The 22879-nt window shown below is 46.9% G+C and overlaps 1 protein-coding gene across 2 annotated transcripts in view; it reads right to left on the reverse strand.

The window, feature by feature from the left end:
- Positions 1-11346: 11346 nt before the first annotated feature.
- Positions 11347-22879, reverse strand: part of crb (cell polarity complex component crumbs) — a 206270-nt gene continuing 194737 nt past the window's right edge. For both annotated transcript variants that reach the window (XM_089583659.1, XM_089583658.1), the window contains one exon: positions 11347-20966. In XM_089583659.1, the coding sequence (XP_089439785.1) occupies positions 20739-20966 (228 nt within the window). In that variant the 3' untranslated portion in view covers positions 11347-20738. The remainder of the gene's footprint in view (positions 20967-22879) is intronic.

The following is a 22879-nucleotide window of genomic DNA, read 5'->3' on the forward strand; positions in this document are numbered from 1 at the left end:
GCATACCGCGACGGCACCAAAGCAAGCGCGCAATTACCGGGTTTACGCTGAAACACTCCGTGACACGCAACGCGGCGCGCAAACGAATCTTGCAAAAGATAGTTCGCGTACGCTACACTTAGATGAAAACCAGCTCACGCGCATTATCGAACTGGTCACTGCTGAGGTGATCAAGCGTATGCTCCCACTCTTGGGAATGTCACAGGTTTCTCCGAATCAAGAGCCCGAAATTGGGCACACATCATCTTCACTCCCGCGTACCTTCCAGTTTAATAATGGCAGGAATTAGCGCGAAACCACATGACATTTTTGCTTCGGACTCTCCTATATGGTTCTTGCAATGGAACTGCCGGGGAATCCGTCGCAAACAAGCGGAACTTCAGAGGAGACTGTCCATCACGCCAACGCCTCCTCTAGCTATCCTGCTTCAGGAGACTGGCATTAATAACCCCAATTTAATAGGGTACAAACCTTACTGCACCCCTTCCATAGAGCACCGGCGTCCCGGGCCAGGATCGCGATCTGCGCCTCCAATGGCCAATGGGCAGGCATGCGTTCTTGTTCTGTCGCGCACGGCCCACACTGAACTAGATACTTCCGCGTGGTGCACGCAGATGCAGGAGGTAGCGGGAGTACGCCTTAGCTTAGATGGCGACCAACAAGCCATAGTTTTTTCAATTTATGCGCGATCATTCGGTTCTACGACATATCGAGTGGATATGTCTTTTGTAGAACACTTCTTAAGGATATATCCCCAGGATCGCGTTGTAGTTGGGGTGATTTTAACGCCATGCACAGCAGCTGGGGATATCATCACTCAGATGCTAGGGGAAGGCACCTTTCGCAGCAAATTGTCAGAGCGAGACTGACCATAGCCAACGACCTCACGCTACCTACTCGCCTTGGCCAGCACAAAGGACAACAAGACACTTCCCCAGACTTGACACTAGTGTCTCATCCCAGTGAGATCCTATGGTCGAGGGCTGATGATGTCATGGGCAGTGATCATTATCCCGTGGTGGTCTCATGGCTCCTCGAGGGCGAAAGTCATTACAGCGGCAACAACGCCGTCGAATAGAGGAGCATGTCTCATGGGACGATTTTCGTAGAATGCTCGGTACGGTGAACGTTCCCACAGGGTTAGACGAGCTCATTACTCAGATCAGCGATGCCAAGAAGAAAGCTACAACGAAGCTTTCAGTCAAGTTTGATGCCCCAAAGCCGGACTCCCACCTTTTGAGTCTGTGGAATCGTAGGCTTCGTGCTCTCAAGGCGTATCGCCGATCAGGCCGGACACCCCATCGGAGGCGTGCTCTCACTCGCATCAGTCAAGAAGTTGAGAAGTATACTCTGCAGCTCGCTCTCCAAGACTGGCAGCTGCTGTGCCACTCACTCAATGGAGCAGCTAACTTATCGAAGGCCTGGCACATCTTTCGAGCTATCCTTGGACGCAAGAAGCCAATTTCCCCTGCCCAATGCATGGCCTTGAAGTTGAATGTCTCCCCGGCGAAGTTAGCTATACAAGCAGGGAAGGTATTTTTTCCCCAACCTGAAAATGCAGATGCCTTGCCTGCGGACCCCGTATCAGGTACATCAAACGATTACGACGTTCCCTTCACATTAGACGAACTGGAGGCAGCCCTGTATGACTCCAATCATAATAGCGCCCCAGGGCCGGATGATATACGCTACTCAACACTTCTGAACCTTCCCAAGTCACATAAAGTTGCCCTCTTGAAAGAGATGAACAGGTACTGGGCCAACGGTGATATTCGTCTTGCCTGGAAGAAGTCAGTGGTAATACCGATTCCAAAACCTGGCAAGCCAATTCGAACATTACAAGACCTCAGGCCAATATCGCTGACGTCCAACCTTTGTAAGGTCATGGAACGTATGGCTCTAAGAAGACTTGAATGGTACTTAGACAAGTACAACGTCCTGTCTCCTATGCAAGTAGGTTTTCGTCGAGGGCTCTGTGCCCAAGACATTCTCAGAAGGCTTTATAACGACGTTCTCGCATACCCTAGCAGCGCACAGCTCCGAGTGGTTGTTGGGGTAGACGTCAAAAAGGCGTTTGATTCCGTGCCCCACTCGACCATACTTCGCCGGCTACAGGAAGTGGGTATAGGCGGCAACCTCTACCGCTTCGTGAAAGCCTTTCTTGCAGAAAGAACTTTCTCAGTAATGGTTGGAGATACTCAGGGTGAATGGCAACGTAACCAAACAGGTGTCCCCCAAGGCGCTGTCATATCACCGGCTCTTTTTAACATTGCTATGTCAGGTCTCCCGCCAATGCTGTCGTCGATACCCGGTCTTAATTTTGCCGTGTATGCGGACGATATAACGTTGTGGACTAATTCAGGGTCCCCTGCAGAGCAAGAACTAGCCCTACAAACAGGCCTTAATGCCGTCCATGAATACATTAAGAAGTGTGGAATGGAAACCTCTCCCGAAAAAACCGAGTATGTGGTTGTCTTAAATGGTTCGCGGGTACGAGACGAGGTAGAACGGAAACTTATCTCTCTTCATTTAGGGCACTCAGTTATCTGCCGGAAACCAACAATCCGTATACTCGGCATGCTTATTGACGAGGACGGAGGAGCCAAAAGCTGGCTTCGTAACACGATGCATAGCTGTCATCAGGCTTTACACCTTATGCGCCGCGTATCTGCGCGTGGATGGGGAATCAAGGAGGTGGGGCTCCGTCAGATTACCCTGGCACTCATAACATCAAAAATCCTGTACGCATATTCGTACATGCGGCTTAACGCAACCCAACGCCTTCAGCTTGAGCGAATCAATCGCAAGGCGATGCGCCTGGTTACTGGTCTGCCGCACTACTGCCCAGTAGTGAACCTACACGCATGCAGCAAAATCAATGCCCTGCAGGATCTGGCAGAGCAGCAATCGCTAGCCCAGCGAGTCCGTCTCTCCATAACGGCGGCTGGCCGACAGATCCTGCGGGCATTAGGCTACAACGTTGACAACTTAGAGCCACTTTCGTCCGCTGCCCCGCCATGGGAACTGATCGACTTAGTAGACGGTATGCCATTACCAAAGAATATGAGTTCGGCTAATCCTCAAAGGCGCAAAGCTGCCGCCAAACGACACGAGAAGACATCATACAAGCTAGCCCAGGAAGGAGCCATCCAACTATACACAGACGCCGCTCAGTTTCAAAACTGCGCCGCTATAGCTTGTCACCAAGGGCGTCCGCAGAATTTTTTGCAGGGGGGGGCCCATTGGTTGTTGGCGCCGGAGGGGGGGGGGGGGGTATATTCGTAGCGAAAAGGCACTATTTGCGGAGTAAATTTATTTATTTATATATAAATAAAAAATAAGTAAAATACACACATGAAAGAAAATTACAAGCAGCAAATTAAAGCGCGGATTGTAGAGATACATTGGAGTTTATCAACAAAGAAACAATTAAAATTAATAAAAATGCAAAAAGATACTATCAATACTCGAAGTGCTCAGTCTTACTGCATACGGGTTCTCGACTCACCCGAATTGATGACCAGCACACAGCGCAATATGTTCACAAACACGCAACTACAGTCACTCAGTCAGTCTTCCTTGAACAGCAACTGTAGGCGCCTCGGATTTTTCTGGGCGAATTGCGTAGTTACACGGGTGATAAATTCATTTCTGTGCTTCATTACACGCTCTCAGTGCACAGTCATCATATATATTGATTGGAAAAATGGTTGAACGAGTACGTTGAAAACAAAAGATGACTATATATACAACGAAAACTTATTTACAAGATAAATGCACGCTCGCAGCTTCATACACCTCGCTCCATCTTGCTCGCGCATCCGCACAGTCGAGCAACCGCACACACACTGCTCGCCGCTCGTCGTTTTCTCGTCCGCTGTCTTGGTTGTTCTCACCTTCGTTGACAACCCGCCACTAAAAACACCGAAGCACAAACACAGAGGCGCGCACACGTGCAAGGGCTTACTTGCCACAATATCCACGAATGCGCACTTTTGGGGTGTAAGGAACGCCGCGCGACTTCCGAGGGGAAGGGACACCCGCAACTAATTCGGCCGGAAAATTTGTTTTTGTGCTTTTATGGGGTTCAGAGCCCCAAAACGACTCAGGCTATGAGGGACGGAGTAGTACAGAGTTTCGGATAATGTCGACCACCTGGGTCTCTTTACCATGCACTGACACGCACAGTACATGGGCGCTGTTGTGATTTGAGGCCCAGCCAGAGGTGACAGGCGAGCCAGGCAGGCGCCATCGGGCTGCGTTGACCAAAGGCGCTGGTTTTCGGAGAAGACGCAAGGAACGCTGGTGTGGGGGCGCCTCTGGAGACTGCGTCGCCGTGAACAAAAGCAGCTAATCCCCTTTGCCGAAGGTTCTGAAAGCGGCGCTTCTACCGCACCGAGCTCTCCCGTGGATCGGAGGAGACAGCGCGCGGCGGCGGCGCCAACTCGTCGCCCGCTTGCCCCTGAGCAGCCCGACAAAGCGGGGGTGGACACGGCTGATTTGTCCTTCCCTCCTCAAGAATTCATCGGTGGCCGGCGTACGCTATCTCTCTAGAGATCAAAGAAACAGACACCCATCTCAAGACGGCTCGAAGCACATGCTCGCCGGTGCCGCTGCATGTCTGCAACAGGTCGTCCTTCAGCAGAGCTGGCGGTGGCGTGGTTTGAAAACGGCGGAACGACGCGCGCCCGGACGCGGCATTTTGCAGATGTGACCAAGCGTCGAAGCGGGGCTGCTTTTACCCTTTTGGCTGAGCGCACCACCGCCCCTGGCGTGCGGCCATCACTCACGGTTCGAGTGAGTGATTTTCCAGGGGGGTGCAGCCGCCCCCCCTTGCCCCCCCCTCCGGACGCCCATGCTTGTCACGATTCGGTGTCAGATACCTCAGTAGTTCAACGGCTTTCCGAGGAACACACCGTCACCAATCTCGAACTCATTGCCATACGACTTGCCATTACTCGAATAGTAGAAAGGCAAGATCCGGCTCCTTGCACCTACCATGTCTACACAGATTCACAAGCAGCGTACACCGCCTGCCGCGCAGGGGGAGCTGACTATGCCGTTCTCAACACTATTCGAACAGAAGCCCGTCGCCTGCGAGAGGAGGGCTACACTGTCATTATCAAATGGATTCCTGCACACGAAGGAATCACTGGAAACGAAAAGGCACACCAGGCAGCGCGCGCAGCAGCTCTTTCCGCACCTTTGCCTGGATCCACATTCGTTTCCGCTTCTTGGCCCCCTGATGACGTTGCGCACCCGTCGTCGCCCCATATGGATAGGGCGGAGACATGGCATCGCGCACAACGCTATCGTCGCAGCATACTACAGCACTTGGCCAACCCTGAGCAACTATATCACCGTCCACATAGCGCATTCCGGAGAGTGGAGGCAGTGCTCCTTCGTCGAGCCCAGACCGGCCAGCTTCTATCACCAGCGAAGTTGAATCTCATAAACCCGCGCTCATACCCGACTCCTCAGTGCCCGACGTGCCCTGCCAGAGGCACGGCCGAACATCTCCTGTGGAGCTGCCCTACCTTTGACGCAGTACGGGAGAGAGCACTCAAGTCCCTCGGCGGGCTTCGACCTGGAACCCTGCAGGAATGGGTCGATCCGCCATCACACATCGGGCCATCAGACGCACTCCGGCTCTGGCGAACTTTTCTTTCCTACTTCAAGGAAGATGAAGGGCCAGGCCATCACTTCGCGGAGCCGACCTCGGTACGACACTACCTCGAGGAAGAAGCGGACACCGGTCCCCCACCCGCACTCCGACCTTCACCCCCACCCCCATCCTCACCCCCACCCTTAACCACTCCCCCACCCCAACCTCCATGAAGCACCTTAGTTCTGCCACAAGGTATCGGCCTACTAAATGCAGAAATAAAGACGTTAAAAAAAAAGCACGAAGCTCAGGTTCCCGCCCAACTCGTTTCGAAACGGATGTTCCTGCTGTATTTGCGCTTGCTGCCAAGTGCACGCAGCTCGGTCGTTCTAGAAGAGTTTTACCATCGACACACGTGCGTATTCGGTGGAAACCGAATGATATATACTAGTATGAAGACTCACCATAAATACAACAATGTCAAGCCGTGCTATATGAACAGCAGGAGCACGGCAGAGCGCAACCACGCGTATATCCGTTCATTCTAACGCTCCTGCGGCCCGTCAGCACTCAAAGCAACGCTCTGCCGTATCAGCACGAGCCATGATTGAGATAGTACAACGGGTCGGTTACTAATCAGTTAAGTGTGCCCAGCAGCAAAATGTGCTGTACGAAGTTAGCACAAACTCCTGCCCTATCAAGAAAGCGTACCACGAGAAACCAACGACAACGAAGGCCCGTACTAACGACGAACCATGTCGTTGTCACATAAACACCGGTATTCACTGACTGCGCGCACGCGCCAATCCCACGAAATATAGTTCATCCTTAGTTGTTTGAAGATTCATCATCAAGTTTCTGACGTAACCTTCCTCCTTGAAGGACCAGCCGCGATAAGCCCGGTCAACAGCTGAGGTAGTGGAGTGGAGGTTTTGCCACACATTTCAGGCTACCACGCGAAAAATCTTCGCTCCATCTCGTTTCTAAAAACGCAAATTGGAGGTTCTCCTCCTCTATCATCCTCTCACGTCAGCAAACGCACGTTTCCGGCAAAGAAACAACACTAAAACAACAAAACAAGCGCACGAGAACTGCTGAACGCTGCCTTGCACATGTCTGCTCGGGAACAACTTTCCCCTTGAAACTTGGGAAAAAACCCACCTAGGCGCAAATGATTTCACGACACAAAAAGAGACGAGGAGACAACGGACAGGCGCCATGAAGTTTCAAGATGAATAACCAACTAGCCCGTCAACATGCCTTACTGAACAACTTTCCAACCAAAAGTTCTGGCGGAGCTTCCCTCGTTACACGACAGGTGGCGCTCGCTTTTCTGCAAAGGACGAAGAGACGCAGGGATAATGAAACATAGGGCATTATGGGGTACAACAAATATGAAGTACTAAGAGGTATTTGGAAAGGAATAATGGTGCCGGGACTTACTTTCGGCAATGCGGTTCTGTGCTTAAGGGCAGAAGTTCAGTCGAGATTAGACGTAAATCAGAGAGCTGTTGGAAGATTAGCACTAGGTGCCCACGGCAAAACAACAAACGAGGTAGTACAAGGGGATATGGGCTGGGCATCGTTCGAAGCACGGGAAGCTAAGAGTAAAATACTATATGAAGAACGCCTGAGGAAATTGGACGATAACAGGTGGGCAGCTAAGGTATTTAAATATTTATACACAAAGAGCGTTGACTCACAGTGGCGGAAAAGAACTAGAAAACTAACCAGGAAGTATGCAGGTCATGAGGACGGAGAAAGAAAGAGCATTAAACGACAGGTTAAAAGCGCGGAAGTTAAAAATTGGATGAATTCAATGGAAAAGAAACATAGTGTAGAACTATATCGATGCTGGAAAAGGCAGATCAGGAAAGAATTTTTCTATGATAACTCAAGAGGCAGTGCCCTACTTTTTGAAGCTAGGTGTCTTAGAACGCGCAGCTACAAAAAGAAATTTAACGAAGAAGATGACACATGTGCAGTGTGTGGTAGATCTGTGGAAACAATTGAACACCTCATAATCAAATGTGACGGTATCCATCCGGATGTCGATGCAGGCGCAGTCACTCTTCCTGATGCCCTAGGGTTTAAAGATAACAATGGTCATGTAAATAAATCCGCAGTGGAAGTCAGCAAAAAGCGATTGGAGGATTTGTGGCTGAAAAGCAGAGATTTGGCATAAGGTTAGAATTGTAGGAAACCGTAGGTAAAGATGGTGGCGATTCTTAATGAGAATTGCCAACACAGTAAACAAAGAAAAATAAAGAAGAAAAGCTGAGCATGGTGGCATTTGCCACCACCCCGTTTCAAAGGGGGCGCTCCTATCCATCCATCCATCCATCCATCCATGGTCAATTGGCACAAGGGATTAAGCGCGGCATTCTGTCCGCCTCCTGTCACAGCCAAACGTGGGTAACGCGCAAGGAATTCGAAATCTGCGCCAGTGAAACCGAAACAGGAAGTCTGGGCCAGTTGCTCTCACCAACCGCTAGGTGCGCTACAATCGATTGAGCCGCTGGGGTCTATGCATGGAGGAAAAAAAACTAAGGAGGGAGCATGACGTCACGCGGCCAGCGTTCGCAAGCCGAGTGTTTTGAAGTCGTTTTCTCCCTCAGTTTTTCGCTCTCCGAGCCGGTCCTTTATGTTTTGATTCTGGTATGTTTTAGTGCGCGCGTATGCGCGACCCGCGGCGCGGGCGTCTACAGCAAGGAAGTTGATCTACAGTTAGTCTGCCGCGCTGATCGGCGCACGCGCGCGCGCAGCGGGGCTAGTCTTTACCGCACGCTATCACGTGGTGCGATCACGGGGGGACACACTGTCTTTTTTTTGCTATATTTTTACTTGTAAAGACTAGGCTTCAAGGTTGTCGCCGGACGCTCCCTCCTCAGTTTTTTTTACCTCCATGGGTCTATGGGAGTGTCCTCTCTTATTCGTTCTTTCTCTATGGCTTCACAGTACTCACTCTGGCGCGTTCTGCGACGCCATGGAGGCCAGGCCTAGTAAGAGAACGGTTCAGTACAGAAACCAGGTTGCGTCCGATCAACCGGCAGACACTGCTCGCCGAGCCTTTCGCTCATCTCACTAGCTATAACAGATATAAACCATTGCCATGGGTATAGTGCCTAGAATATACTGGCTAGTGTGCTGAGCGCGGGCGGCGCGGTGGCTCCCGAGTTGATGCCTGCCGCGGCGGCCGCATAGCACCGCTGTGGTGCGAGAGGGTGTAGGGTGAGCGCGCGCGTCGGGGCGAGCCGGTTTCCCGCACGCGTCGCGCCGATGAGGGTTTGAAAAGGCTAACCAAACCAAACGCTAACAAATGTAAGCACACGCGAGCGTAAGCGGTTGATGGAATTCAAACTAAAAAAAACACGCTTCACAAAACACACAATTCGGTTTAATAGAATGAATGCAGCATGTTTAATCAAAGGGGAAGTGCGAGTTGGGGTAATGCTTTTTGACCAACAGAAAGTACGAAAAAGCGCGTATTCAATTGTAGTGGCAACCGATAGACACTGTCACAGATAGCCATAGCACATTTTATATTTGCCACAGCGGCAGGATACTAAACTTGCAGGACAGCAGACGACGGGATTTCGGCGGATTTCGCGCACCCACCCGACCGGCAGCGCCCCTTGCGGCCTCTCCGCGCAGGCATCGCGGCGGGGGCCTCGCCCTCCCGTACGAAACGCGCGCGCTGCGCACACTAGCCGGTATATTCTAGGCACTATACCATGGGCGTCCGGAGGGGACAAGGGTGGCGGTTGCCTCCCCCAAAAATTTCGCATATTTTTATGCACTAGCAGAAAACAAATACACAGCTAGATTTGCACGCTTAGGTGATAATAACTTTTCGCATTTTGCTTAAGTTTAATTATTGTTCATTAATAAAATCCAATGTATGTTCTCCAAGCCTGGCACTAATCGCTCAAAGAATGGCGATACTTTCAAAATCAAAGCACTGTTCACATTAGACACTGGAAAACTGTCAGAGTATCGCACTCCTATAGGATAGTGCTTGTCCTTGTGGTTCCTCGTCTTATCGAAATATTTACGCACTATATATTTCCTTCCATGCATTCCTTTCCGCCGCAGCCGCGCCTAGAGATGCAACTTGAGTCTGCAGTGAAGTTCCGTCCACATTCAGGACCACCGCATAGAACTCCTCCAAGACAAAAAACAGTCTATTGTTAAAGGGATACTGAAGCAAAATCTGAGAATTGAACAAAAAGGCTGAATATAGATTCTCGGAATGTGATTACACCGAAATCTAGTCGTCACTGCGCATATTTTTCAGCGGATGGTTTTATTTTCGATGTTTCATGAGCGCGCGCCAAGCCCTCCCGGTCGGCGCGAGGTGGAAAGCGTGACGTCATGGCACCCTCCCGCGGCGACAAATATGGCGGCGCCCTTCGATGCATGAAACCTCGCTTCGGACTGCTTGCGTCGTTGTTACTGGCTTCTTCAGCGCGTTCACTGGCCATAAATGGGCCACCAGTATTTCGCTTCATCTGCTGTTGCACATAAGAAAACGTAAGAGTAATAAATTTGCTTTATTTTTTAATTAGAGTGATGATTCTGCCCCCTTTAGGATAAGAGGGGTGTCGGTTTGTTGACAACAATGCTTCCCCTCCTAACCACTAGATGGCGCCACTAGTGTGAACATCGTCGGGCTTCTGTTTTAAAAGCGAGAATGCTAGAAATGGCACAAGGTCCGGACAAAGTAGCTGCATTTAGCGGACGTAAGCGTGCATAATGTTATGGTCTGTAGACAGCATCGATTAACATTTTGACGTATCTGTGTACGCCGTGAGCAGGCGACAGACATAGAAAAGCCGCGAGTAGCGATGGCAATCGTGCTTCTGCGGGAACGGTGGGCGCGCGGGTGTTATGACGTCTAGTCGCAGCTTCCACAGGCGGCCACCAGGTGCAACGATACGGCAATAAATCGCGAAAAAAAAGCATGTTATCCGCCTTTTTCGCTAAAATGCTTGTCATGTTTATCTATTTTAGCAGTCGAGCTTTTGTTTACATGCAAAAGAGCAGCTCCAAAAGTTTGGTTCAGTATCCCTTTAAAACTTTACTTATTACCTAAATAAGACGCTAATCACAAGAAAAAAATTGCAAGCTCTAGAAATTTGATGCCATGGCTTGTTTAATATATTGGACATCAAAAAAGCCGATTTCGTTTACTGGCCTGATTGGCCAGTAGAGTAATACAAAACGCCGCGGGCCCTGGCCCAGCGTTACCAAAGGCCGTTTAAATTCGCCGCGGCCCAATGTTGCCAGAGCACTGAATGTCAACATTTGCATAGATCAGCGGCTTTCACACATGGGCCTTGCAAAGCATGTAGGCATACATGCGCAAGGTGCTGCTTGAACAAGTTGCGGAACTTTCCTGTTTCTTCAGAGTGCTCGTTCACGATGTATCTAAAGCTGGCTGTATCCACTCAGATGTTTAATAGCTGGTAACGCGAGGTAGACAGCCTTTCAAATCCGGTAGCAGGGTTAGGAGGATTGTGGTAATCAAAAAATTTCTAATGACTCTCCCGCAGCGAGCATTTACAGAAACACTAGTTCACATCCAAATACAAGAAGGAACATATATGTTTGCTTTGGGACAATGCCTCTGGCCAGCTGAAAATAGCATGATGCTAGCCATCAGGAGCAGCAAATGCGCCCATTAAATAAAGCGGCTTGAATGCAAGGAGTAGCATCAAGGAGGCAGAGGAAGAACACCATTCACAATTATAAGCGTCGCTTTTTATTTTTTTCTCTGGAGCCTTTGGCTTGACAAAGTTCAAGGGGAAACAACTCTTAGATACCGCTCACTCTTTTCTAATTTTCATGCAGTGCAAAAACCAAAGGATTACATGAACCATGAATCTCAAGGACTGTTTTTTTGCACAAAAAAAAGGCACTTCTATTGTTTCTGTGATCAGCACCACAGTGAAATGGTTATGCTTGAGAGCAGCACTTAGCTGCAGCACCCCAGTAGCTACTGTGGAGGTGACAGCGGATACAGCATGTGTGCAAATGCCATTCTCAACAAAGGATCTCATGCATTGCAAGTGACTGCTGGTCTACAGGATGCACCAAAAGTGTCATTTAGTGATGGGCCACTCAACCCGGTTAGCCCCTCATGGGCATGGTTAGTGCCCACTGTCCCTTCAAGGAAAATTGACATTTTTGTGCAAGTGGCTGAACATCAATTATTGCTAGGCTCTGCAGCCACAAAAAATGCTGCTGAAAACTCTGCAAAAGATGCAGTTCAATGCATCTCACGCATACAGCAGAATTGAAAAATTTTTCAAGGTATCAGTGTTATCATACCATTAATGATTCATGATCAGAAGCTTAGACCTTAATGAATGCCAATATAATGGTACCATAGGGTGCTCATTTATTATTAAATTTTGGCAACAATTTGTGACAAAGCATAATTCCCATATACACTCATACAAAGCCCCTTTTGTATGTGCAACTAGAATAAAAAGAGCAGAAAGACTCAAATGCAAATTCCAAAGATTATAATACAGTTTTCAGGGTGAACTGATCAACACTGCAGGCACTTTGGTGCCACTCTTTGCTGACTTGTGCATGGTGCAGTCTCAAGATTGATGAGGGTTCCAGAAAAGACAGACTGCTGCCACTCCATATTATCATACCCATGACAAGCAGAAGGGAAGTATTTTTTTTTTGGCACCCTCCTATTCAGAGATGTGCAAATGGTTCCTCGCCATTTGTTAGGAAGCAGCTGCGCATTTGCATAAGTGCCCATTTCAAGTAGATTTACCACTGACTATCAGTAGGCTAAGACACTTCCAACCAGCAGGAACTGCCCACCCGCTACAAGAGTTTCCTCTGATAAACAGTTGCCAACAGTGCACAGCCTCAATCTCTGGCATGATGGCCTCAGAGTAACGACAAGCTCTGTTGATGGCGAGGAGCGACATCAGCAGCTGGCGCTTTTCTTTTCAATTTTGTCTTCTGTAAATGAAATATGTAGATAGGAGTCCTTTTCTGTGCAGGATATGTGTAGTCAAACTGCTTCACAGGTGCGACTTCATGAATGCATGAGTAGTGTTCCAATAAAAAAAAGCTATTGCTCAACATGAAAGCGCACTGATAACTTATTGTAACCTCAGTGGCTTTCGTAACAAGAGGGAAAATAAAAAAATAAAGAGTGACACAATTAGCAAGTATTGTCAATAGAGTTCTGTCATTGAACACTTTTGTTGCTTTCTGACCTACTTTGTAAGCCATGTACCCATGCTTTGGGCAGCGAGATGAATGACACATTTGTGACCACAAGCACAAATTTCTTGCGCAAAAATTTGCTGATGTCACATTTACTGCTCAGCCTCTGGTGCCGTCTTATGGCATTTGCACACAACTGATCCAATTACTACACAAGACATCAGGTGGACAATCCTGGCTCTGCACAGTACGCGAGGCACACATATCTCAGTGTTGCTGCAACTTCTGTAAGGCATGGACATCAGGGGGAAACCTATGGCACACCCTTACGAGGATTCCCACACCTTCTACGAACCGAAGAAAGAATTTCTTTCTTTGCAGTCATACACAGACACCAACCGGAAGAAAACGGTGCTCCATGTTTAAAAGCAAACGAAAACAAGAAAAATCTATTGGCAGTTCCATTAAGGAGTTATCAAGGCACTTATTGGCAGTTGAATGCGACGACATGGGTCAGTCTAACAGAGCACAAGCAAAGCATTCATACATCTCTGAACAAAAAAATAAATACATGACAAAACACATACACGCGCATACTTCATCTATGTAAAACATGCAATCCACTTGGAATGTACACTTGTTTATATACTGCACAATTGCGTTTAAGTGGTGGGCCTTTTATTCAACTATGTAAAAAGAAATAAAGGAATGGGATGGTTATAATTATGCCATTCTTACTCAGCATGCTTCTGACAGCCTCGCTGTTGGAGATGACCCTGCTACAAAAACTTCAATGTGCAAACACATGTGGTTGCAAATGTATCCTGCTTTCCACAAGTATTTACATTTAGACTCCAGTAGACTCTTGCTTTTAAACACAGCGCGCTACCCACAACAGCCAAAAAGTGGGGGCTGAAAGTATAGTTTTTACATGGACGTAAAAGCACTATTGACTTAGAAGCTAATTAGCAGGAAGCAGCTCAGCAAATAAAATCGAGAATACCAGAAGTATGCTGAGAGTTTGGCTATACCCACAGCAACAACGGAGTTCCGTGTGCTCTGCCAGGCTAAAAACAAAAAAAAATCATCCCGAACCAACATGCAAGTGCACACAGTACACACCCGTAGTAAGTTTCCATAAACATCTTAAACACTTTGCACATTCTAAACACTCTGCACAAAGATGCACAAGTTTGCTGGAACAGAAATTGTACATCTTTTACATTTGTATTCAGTCAAAATTGCTGGAATGTGTTTTCCTCTACACAATAGAATAAAACCTAGAAAGGTATCTATAAAATAAACAATCACATTGGTGGCTCACATCTTCAAAGAATGCAATTTTTCAACTCTTACAGCACAGACGGAGGGCTCAAAGCAGGCTGAGTAGTGTGAATTTGTGCTTGTGTAGCAAAAAAAAAAAAGTTGCAATTTATTACACATGCTGGCATGAGTGGCATAGCAAAGCTTCAGTCTTCTAGTTTAGATATGTTCACACTCGGCCCCATGCTCAGTGCAGAATGGTCAGACAACAGTGCCCATGTGCATGTGTGTGCAAGTGCCTGTGCAGTTTACTGCAAGCGTCGAGCAGACACAGTTCTATTCACTAGATTGAGACAAAAAATTACTTTCATGAGTGAATGCCATGCAGCCCACAATCTTTCTTGGTCCCCTTTCAAACTCAACTGCACAAAATTCATCACAGGGTGTATGCCAGCCACATTTCAATGTATTTGTTCAATCTATATTGGTAGTTAACACAGGAATATCACCTGCACTGAGCAATGTGGCACACCTCTTTGTGTAAACACAAGCTGTTGCTGCAGACTATGTGCATGCAGAAACTAAGCGTAAATGCTAGTTTGTTCAAGTGAACTAAATTTTTTGTGAACAGCCTCCAAAATTAGACTGCAAGTTCTAGCAAAGCTAACTAGTTTGGAGACTGAAACCTAAGCTCCAATGGGAGAGTTAAAATTAGCTCTAATCAGCTAGCACCGTGCCACCACGTGCCCATGCTCCAGAACAACTTTGTCCCTTCATAGAAACTAAGCAACACAGCTAAAATCCTCGGCCGTGCAAGTAATAGTGTAGCCACTACGCAAACACACACAGAAATGCACAACCTGTGGCATGAAACTTCACCCACTGCCATAGCCACTCAAGAAAAAATTCTCTGCGCAGACCCTACCTGGCACAAATGTGCATACAGTTTTGACTTTCACCTACACAATCACTGAAGCAGAATAATTTTATACGCTTTCAGAGCAAGTGGCCCAAGCATGCCCCACTTCAAAGGAGTTTCACTGCAAGCACTGTGAAGCAAGCACGGTTACAACATGCACACAAAAAACAAGATAGCTTGGTAACCTCCCTGAGCAATTACAGAAGTATTATAATCACTGGCAGGGTCTCAGTGCAAACACAATCGCACACACCTACACACATTTATAAGCCAAAAAGCATGCCACGTGGCAAATAAGCTGCAAAATGGGCATGTGTGCTGTTTAAGTGTTCAGCTTGAGCAGCAAGAGCCTTGATAAAAAAAACAAATGGAAGAGCAGGATTCACGCCTTTTCCATTTCTGGTGGAATGGATGTCTTTGGCAAAATAAAGGCTACAGGCTCAAAGAGAAACTTAACATTCATGGCAATTTTTACACCCATACAGACCAGGTACAACAAGGCTAAGCATCCTGGCCTACTTTCAAGTTGCACAGTTCTGAAGAGACTGCTCTTGCCTATACTCAAAACAGATTTTTCCACACATAGCAGCACACATCTCGCCAAATGCGCACAGCAACATCTGAGATTCAAGTTTACACTGGCACAAGTGAATTACTACAGCGATGTTGAAAAAAAATATGACATCTTTATGCCGGTTCTTTGAAATAGGTCATGCAAATAAGACATTTCTTATTTGCTTAACCTACAAAGAGTAGCGAATGTAAACCAGATACTGTACCGCATGAGAACATGTGTGGCAGCTATTCAGCAAGTGCTACTCCCTTTTCAAAGGTAACTCAGACACATGCTACACCTTACCAAGCCATGACAATTATTGCATTAACAAGAACACTGCATGACAAAGATCCTCCGAGTACTGGTTAGCAACAATAACAAATTTTTTTGTTCTTTTTACACTCATCTGCAGACAGTCATGGCAAAGCAGCTACAACAACCAGAAACCTCGGTTTTGTTAGCAAGCAGCACTCAACTTGCAGTGGTTTGACACAAGTTAATTCATCATTTTCTCTAGCCCAATTAAAGTAAGCTAAAAAGTTGCAACATGTGCCTGTGCATTTCTACCGAGGAAAAATCCAGTTGTTTCAGCACGAGTGAAATAGAATTCAAACCTGAAAGATCTGCCAGCATTTAGGCTAAAAGTGCTACCAGCTGTGCTGAAGGCACCAGCAGGGATATTTCCTGTTGCGGCACCTGCACAAGATACCACACACATGCACAAATAGACACCTTTAGCATACCGTGAACCGTGTTACCGTTAGCGTTACCAGAGTACCGGAAGCCCGCGCGCAGCCAATGCGCATGCGCAGATCGCCTTGTCGGCGCCAGATGGCGCCACGTACCCAACAGCTGCACGCGCGCGTGTAGCATAGGGACCAATCAGCGCGGGCTCAGCGGTGGTGGGCGGGCACCCGGTACTCCGGTAACGGTAACGGTTACGGTAACACGGTACACGGTATGCTAAAGGTGTCTAATGTTTGCCAGCTGTCCATCACACCAGACAGCTGAGCACTTTGCAATATGTTACAAGCACTGTAGATTAAAACAGAAAAAGGCTTGCAGAAAGCTTTTCTGACCACACTGTTAGGATTTATGAGACAACACTGATAAGTCTTTACAATAGTTACTTCTGAGTGCTAACAGACAGCCATCACAAAGTATTCTAAATCACAAGAGTTTCCATTGCTAGAGATTTCAAATGCACCCTTTAATTTTAAGTTTAGGTAATGCAACCCAATTTTCGATGTCCCAGCTCTGTGCAAGTCATTGTTACTGTACAATACCGAGCAAACGCCCAACTAAAATTTGAAGGTAGAAATGAAATATTAGGAGATGGCCATTTGTTAGGTCCAGGTGTGAAAGTGGGCCCTTGCTAGGTACAAAAACTGATCATTAAAAACAAACAACGAATGAACAAAAATGAATGTGCTTGGGAAGAAAGTAAACTGACAGATAACCCTCCATCAACACCTCTGCTTGAGGCTTGCAATTTGTTGGCTCCCCCTTTACTATGCTCCTTCCATCGCGTTCATGGAGCTCCTAGATCTTTTTTCTGGTTCCTTCTTTCAACCCGCAAAGCATTTCTTTAGACACTGCTTGACCTTGAGCTTCAGCGTATCATCTGAATGACCACATTGGCGTGTTCACCCTCCCCTCTCCCTCCACAATAAGTGTCAGGGAGATGCTGAACAACAGGCGCTTGATAGGTCTTTGCTGTGCTTTTGAACTTCCTCCCGGATATGGGACTGATAGCACGGGCACTTGATTGCTTTTTTCTTACTCTAAATCAAGAAAAAGGGTGGTGTGCACTTATTTGAGCATGGGCGGATGCTCAGCACTTTACGGTAGTCAACTGTATAAAAAACTCAACCAACTGTTAGCAACTGGTAGTCAATTGTGTGAACATACTTCTAGTGCCCCTCAAATAGCCCGAGGCTATTGGTCTGAAAAGTGCTTGTGTATTCTATAAAAATCTTTTATGTATGAAATAAATCAACCAATCAATGCAGAAGCTAGTTTCCAGAATTCCTGCCTCTGTAATCCCCAGCCACGATATAATCTCCAGCCTAAATTTGTTTTGTCATACCTGATGTTTTGCATCCAGATCAGCTCCATGCTAGTAGGCTTAGAAAATGGGCAGAAGGGTGTACAGCTGCTTATAAATTAAGCCCAACCAGGCAAAATTCTGTTGATGTGTAGCTTTCAGGGGCATTTTTTTGTGGCACTGTCTTCTTCAACTAATTGAGATGAAGTACTGAATAAAAACTGTTGCAAGCTAGCATGCATTAATGCATTAAACAAGCAGTTTGAAATAAAACTAAAAATGTGAAGATTCTGTCCCTCCATGCAAACATCAAAGGTGATTGCAGTAGCTAGGAGACTGCCAGAGCAAAGTTTATTAAAATTATATCATTTTGCATAAAATGCCAATGTTAGGCTGTTTTTCTCAATTTCCAGCTTTCTACAAAACTTCCTTTCCAGCACTAGCCACATTTCTCACAGGAAGGCCAAGAACTAGACACAGTTCTGAATTTTTCATATGCTGCACAGGTCCACTCTGTCATGCATTGCCAGCTCAGAGGAGTAATGCAATGAATTCTGATAAGCTGCAGTACTGTTCGATTCGTACAAAAAAGAGAACGCAAAACTTTAAGGTGATCCAAAAAAATCCTGCTCCTTTGATGCTCAGGCACAATATGCTGGTGTGCGTTTCAACTTTGCAAAACTGGTGCACTAGAAGTTCAGTGAAACAATAGCCATCCGATTGAAGTATCATGCTGCATGCACAACAAATAACTTGCTTCTAGATAGAACCAGGAACACAGGGCACATGCGTGTGAGCTCCTTTCACCAGATGTGGGAAAAAGAAAACAACGAGCAACAGCAAAGCAAACAACAGCTCAAGCGGTGTGCTAGAGCAAGAGAATTTAAAAAGGGTGACCGCTACACATCATTTGGTACAACAGTCTTAAACATTTGTGATGCCAAACCGGCTTAGGATAACACACCACAACAACACACCAGCATTTGTAACTTATCTCATGCGCTTCAGCCATTACATATGCTAACGCGTGGATCTCATCCATCCAATGTTTAAATCAAAACCGTGGCTCAGGATCCTCTGCACGTCTAGTCCTTGCACTGATGCCCATTTTCTTGCAGTAAAATTTCTACAATTGAGAAACGAAATACTTCATGCCTCTCAAAAATTAGTGTGCATAAATTTCATTACTAGCAGCCATTTCTTGGGATAAACAATTCTAATTAGCAAAGCATGCAGGCCATGCATATTTTGCAACCATCTTCTCGCCCTGTGATTGCAGTTTTTCCTAGCAAGGTGGCATAGCCACATTTACAAGGAAGTATAGTTGTGTCATTAGCTGCTGCACTCATCTAGTTGCTTTGTACAAAAACAGATCTTGCACCACAACAAACATCAGCATCCATATAAAGCTAACATCCTATAGGCGCTTTGGCAAGATTCGCACATGAGTGCACTGGACGGAATAAGGAGAAGCACATAAGCAACATCAACCTTCTAGCTCACCGTTACACACTGCAGTGAATGGAAATACAAGACTGCAGTATGTATGAAAGCATGCTTCCATAGGGTAACAGCCTTCCTTCAGCAGTTCCTCCAACAAGCTGCAGTGAATCAACGTGCTGACATGGGGCATAGTTGCACTGGCTGAAAGGTTATTTCTCTGGTCTGCCAAAATACCAGTGCAAAGAAAATTCCAATCCATGTGACACAAATGAGTGGCACTGTTGGTGTGCAATGAAATGGGCAGGGCTGACAGGACCACAGTAAAAGGTCCCGCATTCACCATTAACTCTCACTCCAAGCAACAACACTGGCAGCATAACAAACGGGCTTCGCTTCAAAGGCAACTCTACTCGTAGCCCCATAGGAACTCTTAAGCCAAGGCAGTCTCTATGTGGCAGAGTTCAATCCTTTGTCACAGTCTTTTGCACGCTGCCAACTTGGATCAAGTTCTTCCAAGTTGTTGTGCATCCTGGAAAAACTCTGCAGACCAAAACTTCATTGCAGTCTATTCCACTCGACGAATGCACATGCTACGTGGCACAACAATGTCACTGTAGTGTCTTGAAGAGAAAAACACAGTGCACACACGTGTTCGGTCCCTGGGCACTGGTCGTAGCTGCTTTGTCTGGGGCTCCGGGCACACCACACGTGATTGAATTGAAAGGTAGGCAATGCATCGCTGCTGGGATCCACAGCAACGGGCAGATCATGGCAGCTGGTGATGACAGTATCAAAGTAAGGAAGGAAGCGTATCATTCCTCAAAAATAAAGAGCTCCATTCTTGTTGGCCCAGCTGGTTTGCTAACGTGAAGTTTGGAGCAAGCACTGTTGCTTGAGTTGATGGGTCAGGCAGTGACGACCGGACACGGCGGTGAACCAAAGCAAGACAAGAAGAAAGAGCTCACTTCTGTCAACAGAAATAGAAAGAAGAGTCTGTGGCTCACAGGTAGAGAGACCAGCTAGGCTTGAAGTTGCGACAGTACTCTCTCTATGTTAGAATTTAACAGCCAGAGGAAACAGCAAGAACACATACAGAGCACTAGTCTCAGCACCAGAAAATGTAGATTGAGTGCAATGAGCCTCTATTTCTGGGCCAAAAAAGGCATGAAAAATATTTGACAAAGTAAACAATAGCCCGGTTTCAGAATAAAAGTACTTAACTGGTACAGGTCAGCAATCACAAAAAAAAAAAACAGACAGAGAGAGAGAGAGAGAGAGAGAGAGAGAGAGAGAGCAACAGACTGGAAATGTGTTTTGACTGTTGTGACAGAAGCACAGCAGAGATGGTCTCAGCACCAAAGTAATAAAAAAAACATCCTAGTTCTTATCTAGGAGATAAAAGTGTATTGGTCCACAGGCCAGCAGAAAGTCCAGAAGAGGCAAAACTCTGTCACAAGTGCAGCAATGGTGAAACAAGGTAACACTGCCCCTTCTGCACAAAAACAGGACTGCAGCAAAGAGCTTTTGCCTTTGACCGAGGGAGACAAAGAATGCTCCACATCGACAAACACGACCAGTCTCGAAGTAGAAGTGCCGTCTGAATGAAAAAAGGGTGGAGAGGTTGGAAAATTGTGGTAGTAGCAGCACTGCTGCCACCCGTGTACTGCAGCCGGTGGTGGTGGAAAACTATAGTCTACACTACTGCTCATATGAGCCTCTCCTCAGGAGGAGGCTTCATGACTGGGTTCATCTCAACACGTGCACCAAACATCTCCTGGTTGCTGGGGCTGTAGGTGCCGCGGGTGGCCCGCTTCTTCTTGGCCATGCGCAAGAACACCGTGGCCCCCACGATGAAGGCCAGCAGGAACACGCAGGCCACCGTCAGGCCAATCACCAGCTTCAGGTCTGTGCTGTCTAGCGAAGCGCTGCTCACCTGCATGGGGCACGTCACATGCGAAAGTAAGTGCGTGCCTCCCCAATGATGTGAACAACAAACACTGCTGCTACATCATTTTGGAAAGCAGAAAAAGAAGCTCAGGTATTCATCCCGACTAGTGAGCTGCTGTGTCGTGGTGCAGTCAAAAGGGATCAAGTGAAAAGCACAGATTTGTCCAGCAAGACTTCCACATTCACACGCAGAACAAATGCACTCACTTTTTTGGTCATCAAAATGTAAATTTTTGCTAATATATTAATGAATAGGGGTGTGCGAATAGTGATTTTCTTCGAATAATTCCGAAGTGAATAGTTCGAATAGTACTTCTGGCACTAAAAAGAGGCTGAATGACAGTAGGAATTTCCAACACAAATTATTTTCCCAACACACGAAGCCATTACATAGTGCACAGAGGCTTTATTTAAAACCACACTTCAATATTTTAAGAGAGCACCTAAAGTGAGTGAAGAAAAATTTTTACCTGCTTGGTAATAAAAAGTTATAACACAAAAAAATACCAATAGTTGACACCACAGGAGTAACTGCACTATACTGCAGCAAGAGCACTAAGAACAACAATGAAAAAAAAAAAGACATCCTGCACTTCCGGGTGACAACTGCCATTAACGGCCCAGCATACTCCGATCTAAATGCTCTTGTGCAAGAGCACAAGCTGTTCTACATGACAGTGAGCAGTCTTTCTCTCTGACTGCGCACAATGTTTCCTGCAGCTGAAAACAGCCTTTCGCTGATAGTCCGCGCTGCTGGGATTGAAAGGTATTTGCACGCAAGTGGTGCTATGGATGGGCAGAGGTGGCTGCCGTTGATCCTCCACCATGCCAAAGGGTCTTCAGACTGCGGAAGAAGGGGGCTTTTCAAGTACTCTACGGCATCATTCTTCACTGTATGGCATGATCGGCGGCTCTAATCGGAACTAGTAAATTTGTTAAATGCGCACCACACAGAGTCACCCGAAGTGGAAGGTCTTGGAGATGCACAGGATCTGCCTGGCGGTTCAGCATGCTGATGCACTAGCACCGTCTCTTCTGCTGCCTTCACAAGGAGATCAAGTGCCCATTTCTTTTCAGCTTCGGCAGTGTAGCGTGCATCTTTGTACCTAGGGTCAGCCAACATGTCCAATGCTGGAAGCTGAGACATCTTGATGTCAGGAAATCTAGATTTGATGCTTTTTAGTAGGCTGGATGCAATTGATGCTGCATCATAATCATTCAAATGCTGCGCAAGAACGATCCTTGTGCATTCAAGCAGTGGGATAACTTGTGAGAGAGTTGGGTAACTGTTCCCAGAGAGTTCAGTTGTGGCCTGATCAAGCGGCTGCAAGACCTTTACTGATGCTGCTAGTAGCTACCACTCTTGTGTGGAGAGATTTTCAACCACGTCACATTCTGAGAGCTCCACAGTAATATGGGTACGAAGTCTTAGAAATCTGTCCATCATGGCATGTTCGCTGTTCCAACGTGACGGCACGGCCTGCACTACTTCAAGGCAATCTAAAAGCATGCTTTTCTGAATTTCATTAAGGCGTGCTTGAGCCTTAACACTTCGCTTATACCGACCTACTATTGCCCTTGCTTTTGCACAAAGCTGCGCGAGCCCCGCCCCATCTTTTTTGACACCACTGATGCACAACTGAAACGTGGCCGAAGCACAGCAAGCCCTGCCACGAAGATTGCACAACCACCAAAACAAAGTTTCTCCCATTGTCAGTGACTACAAAGGTCGGCACCGTTCCTTCAGATGAAAGTTCCCACTCCTTTATTACAGTTCTGATGAACTCCGCCAAGTTCTTGGCAGTGCGAGCGTCCACCAATTCGATGCAGGACAGTATATGTACATGTTGCACAAACGTCTTATCCATCACATGGCAAACGAAACTTACTCAGCTGTCG

Source organism: Amblyomma mixtum, chromosome 3 (genome assembly GCF_055824585.1).
Source record: "Amblyomma mixtum isolate Tamu chromosome 3, ASM5582458v1, whole genome shotgun sequence".
Lineage (NCBI taxonomy): Eukaryota > Metazoa > Arthropoda > Arachnida > Ixodida > Ixodidae > Amblyomma > Amblyomma mixtum.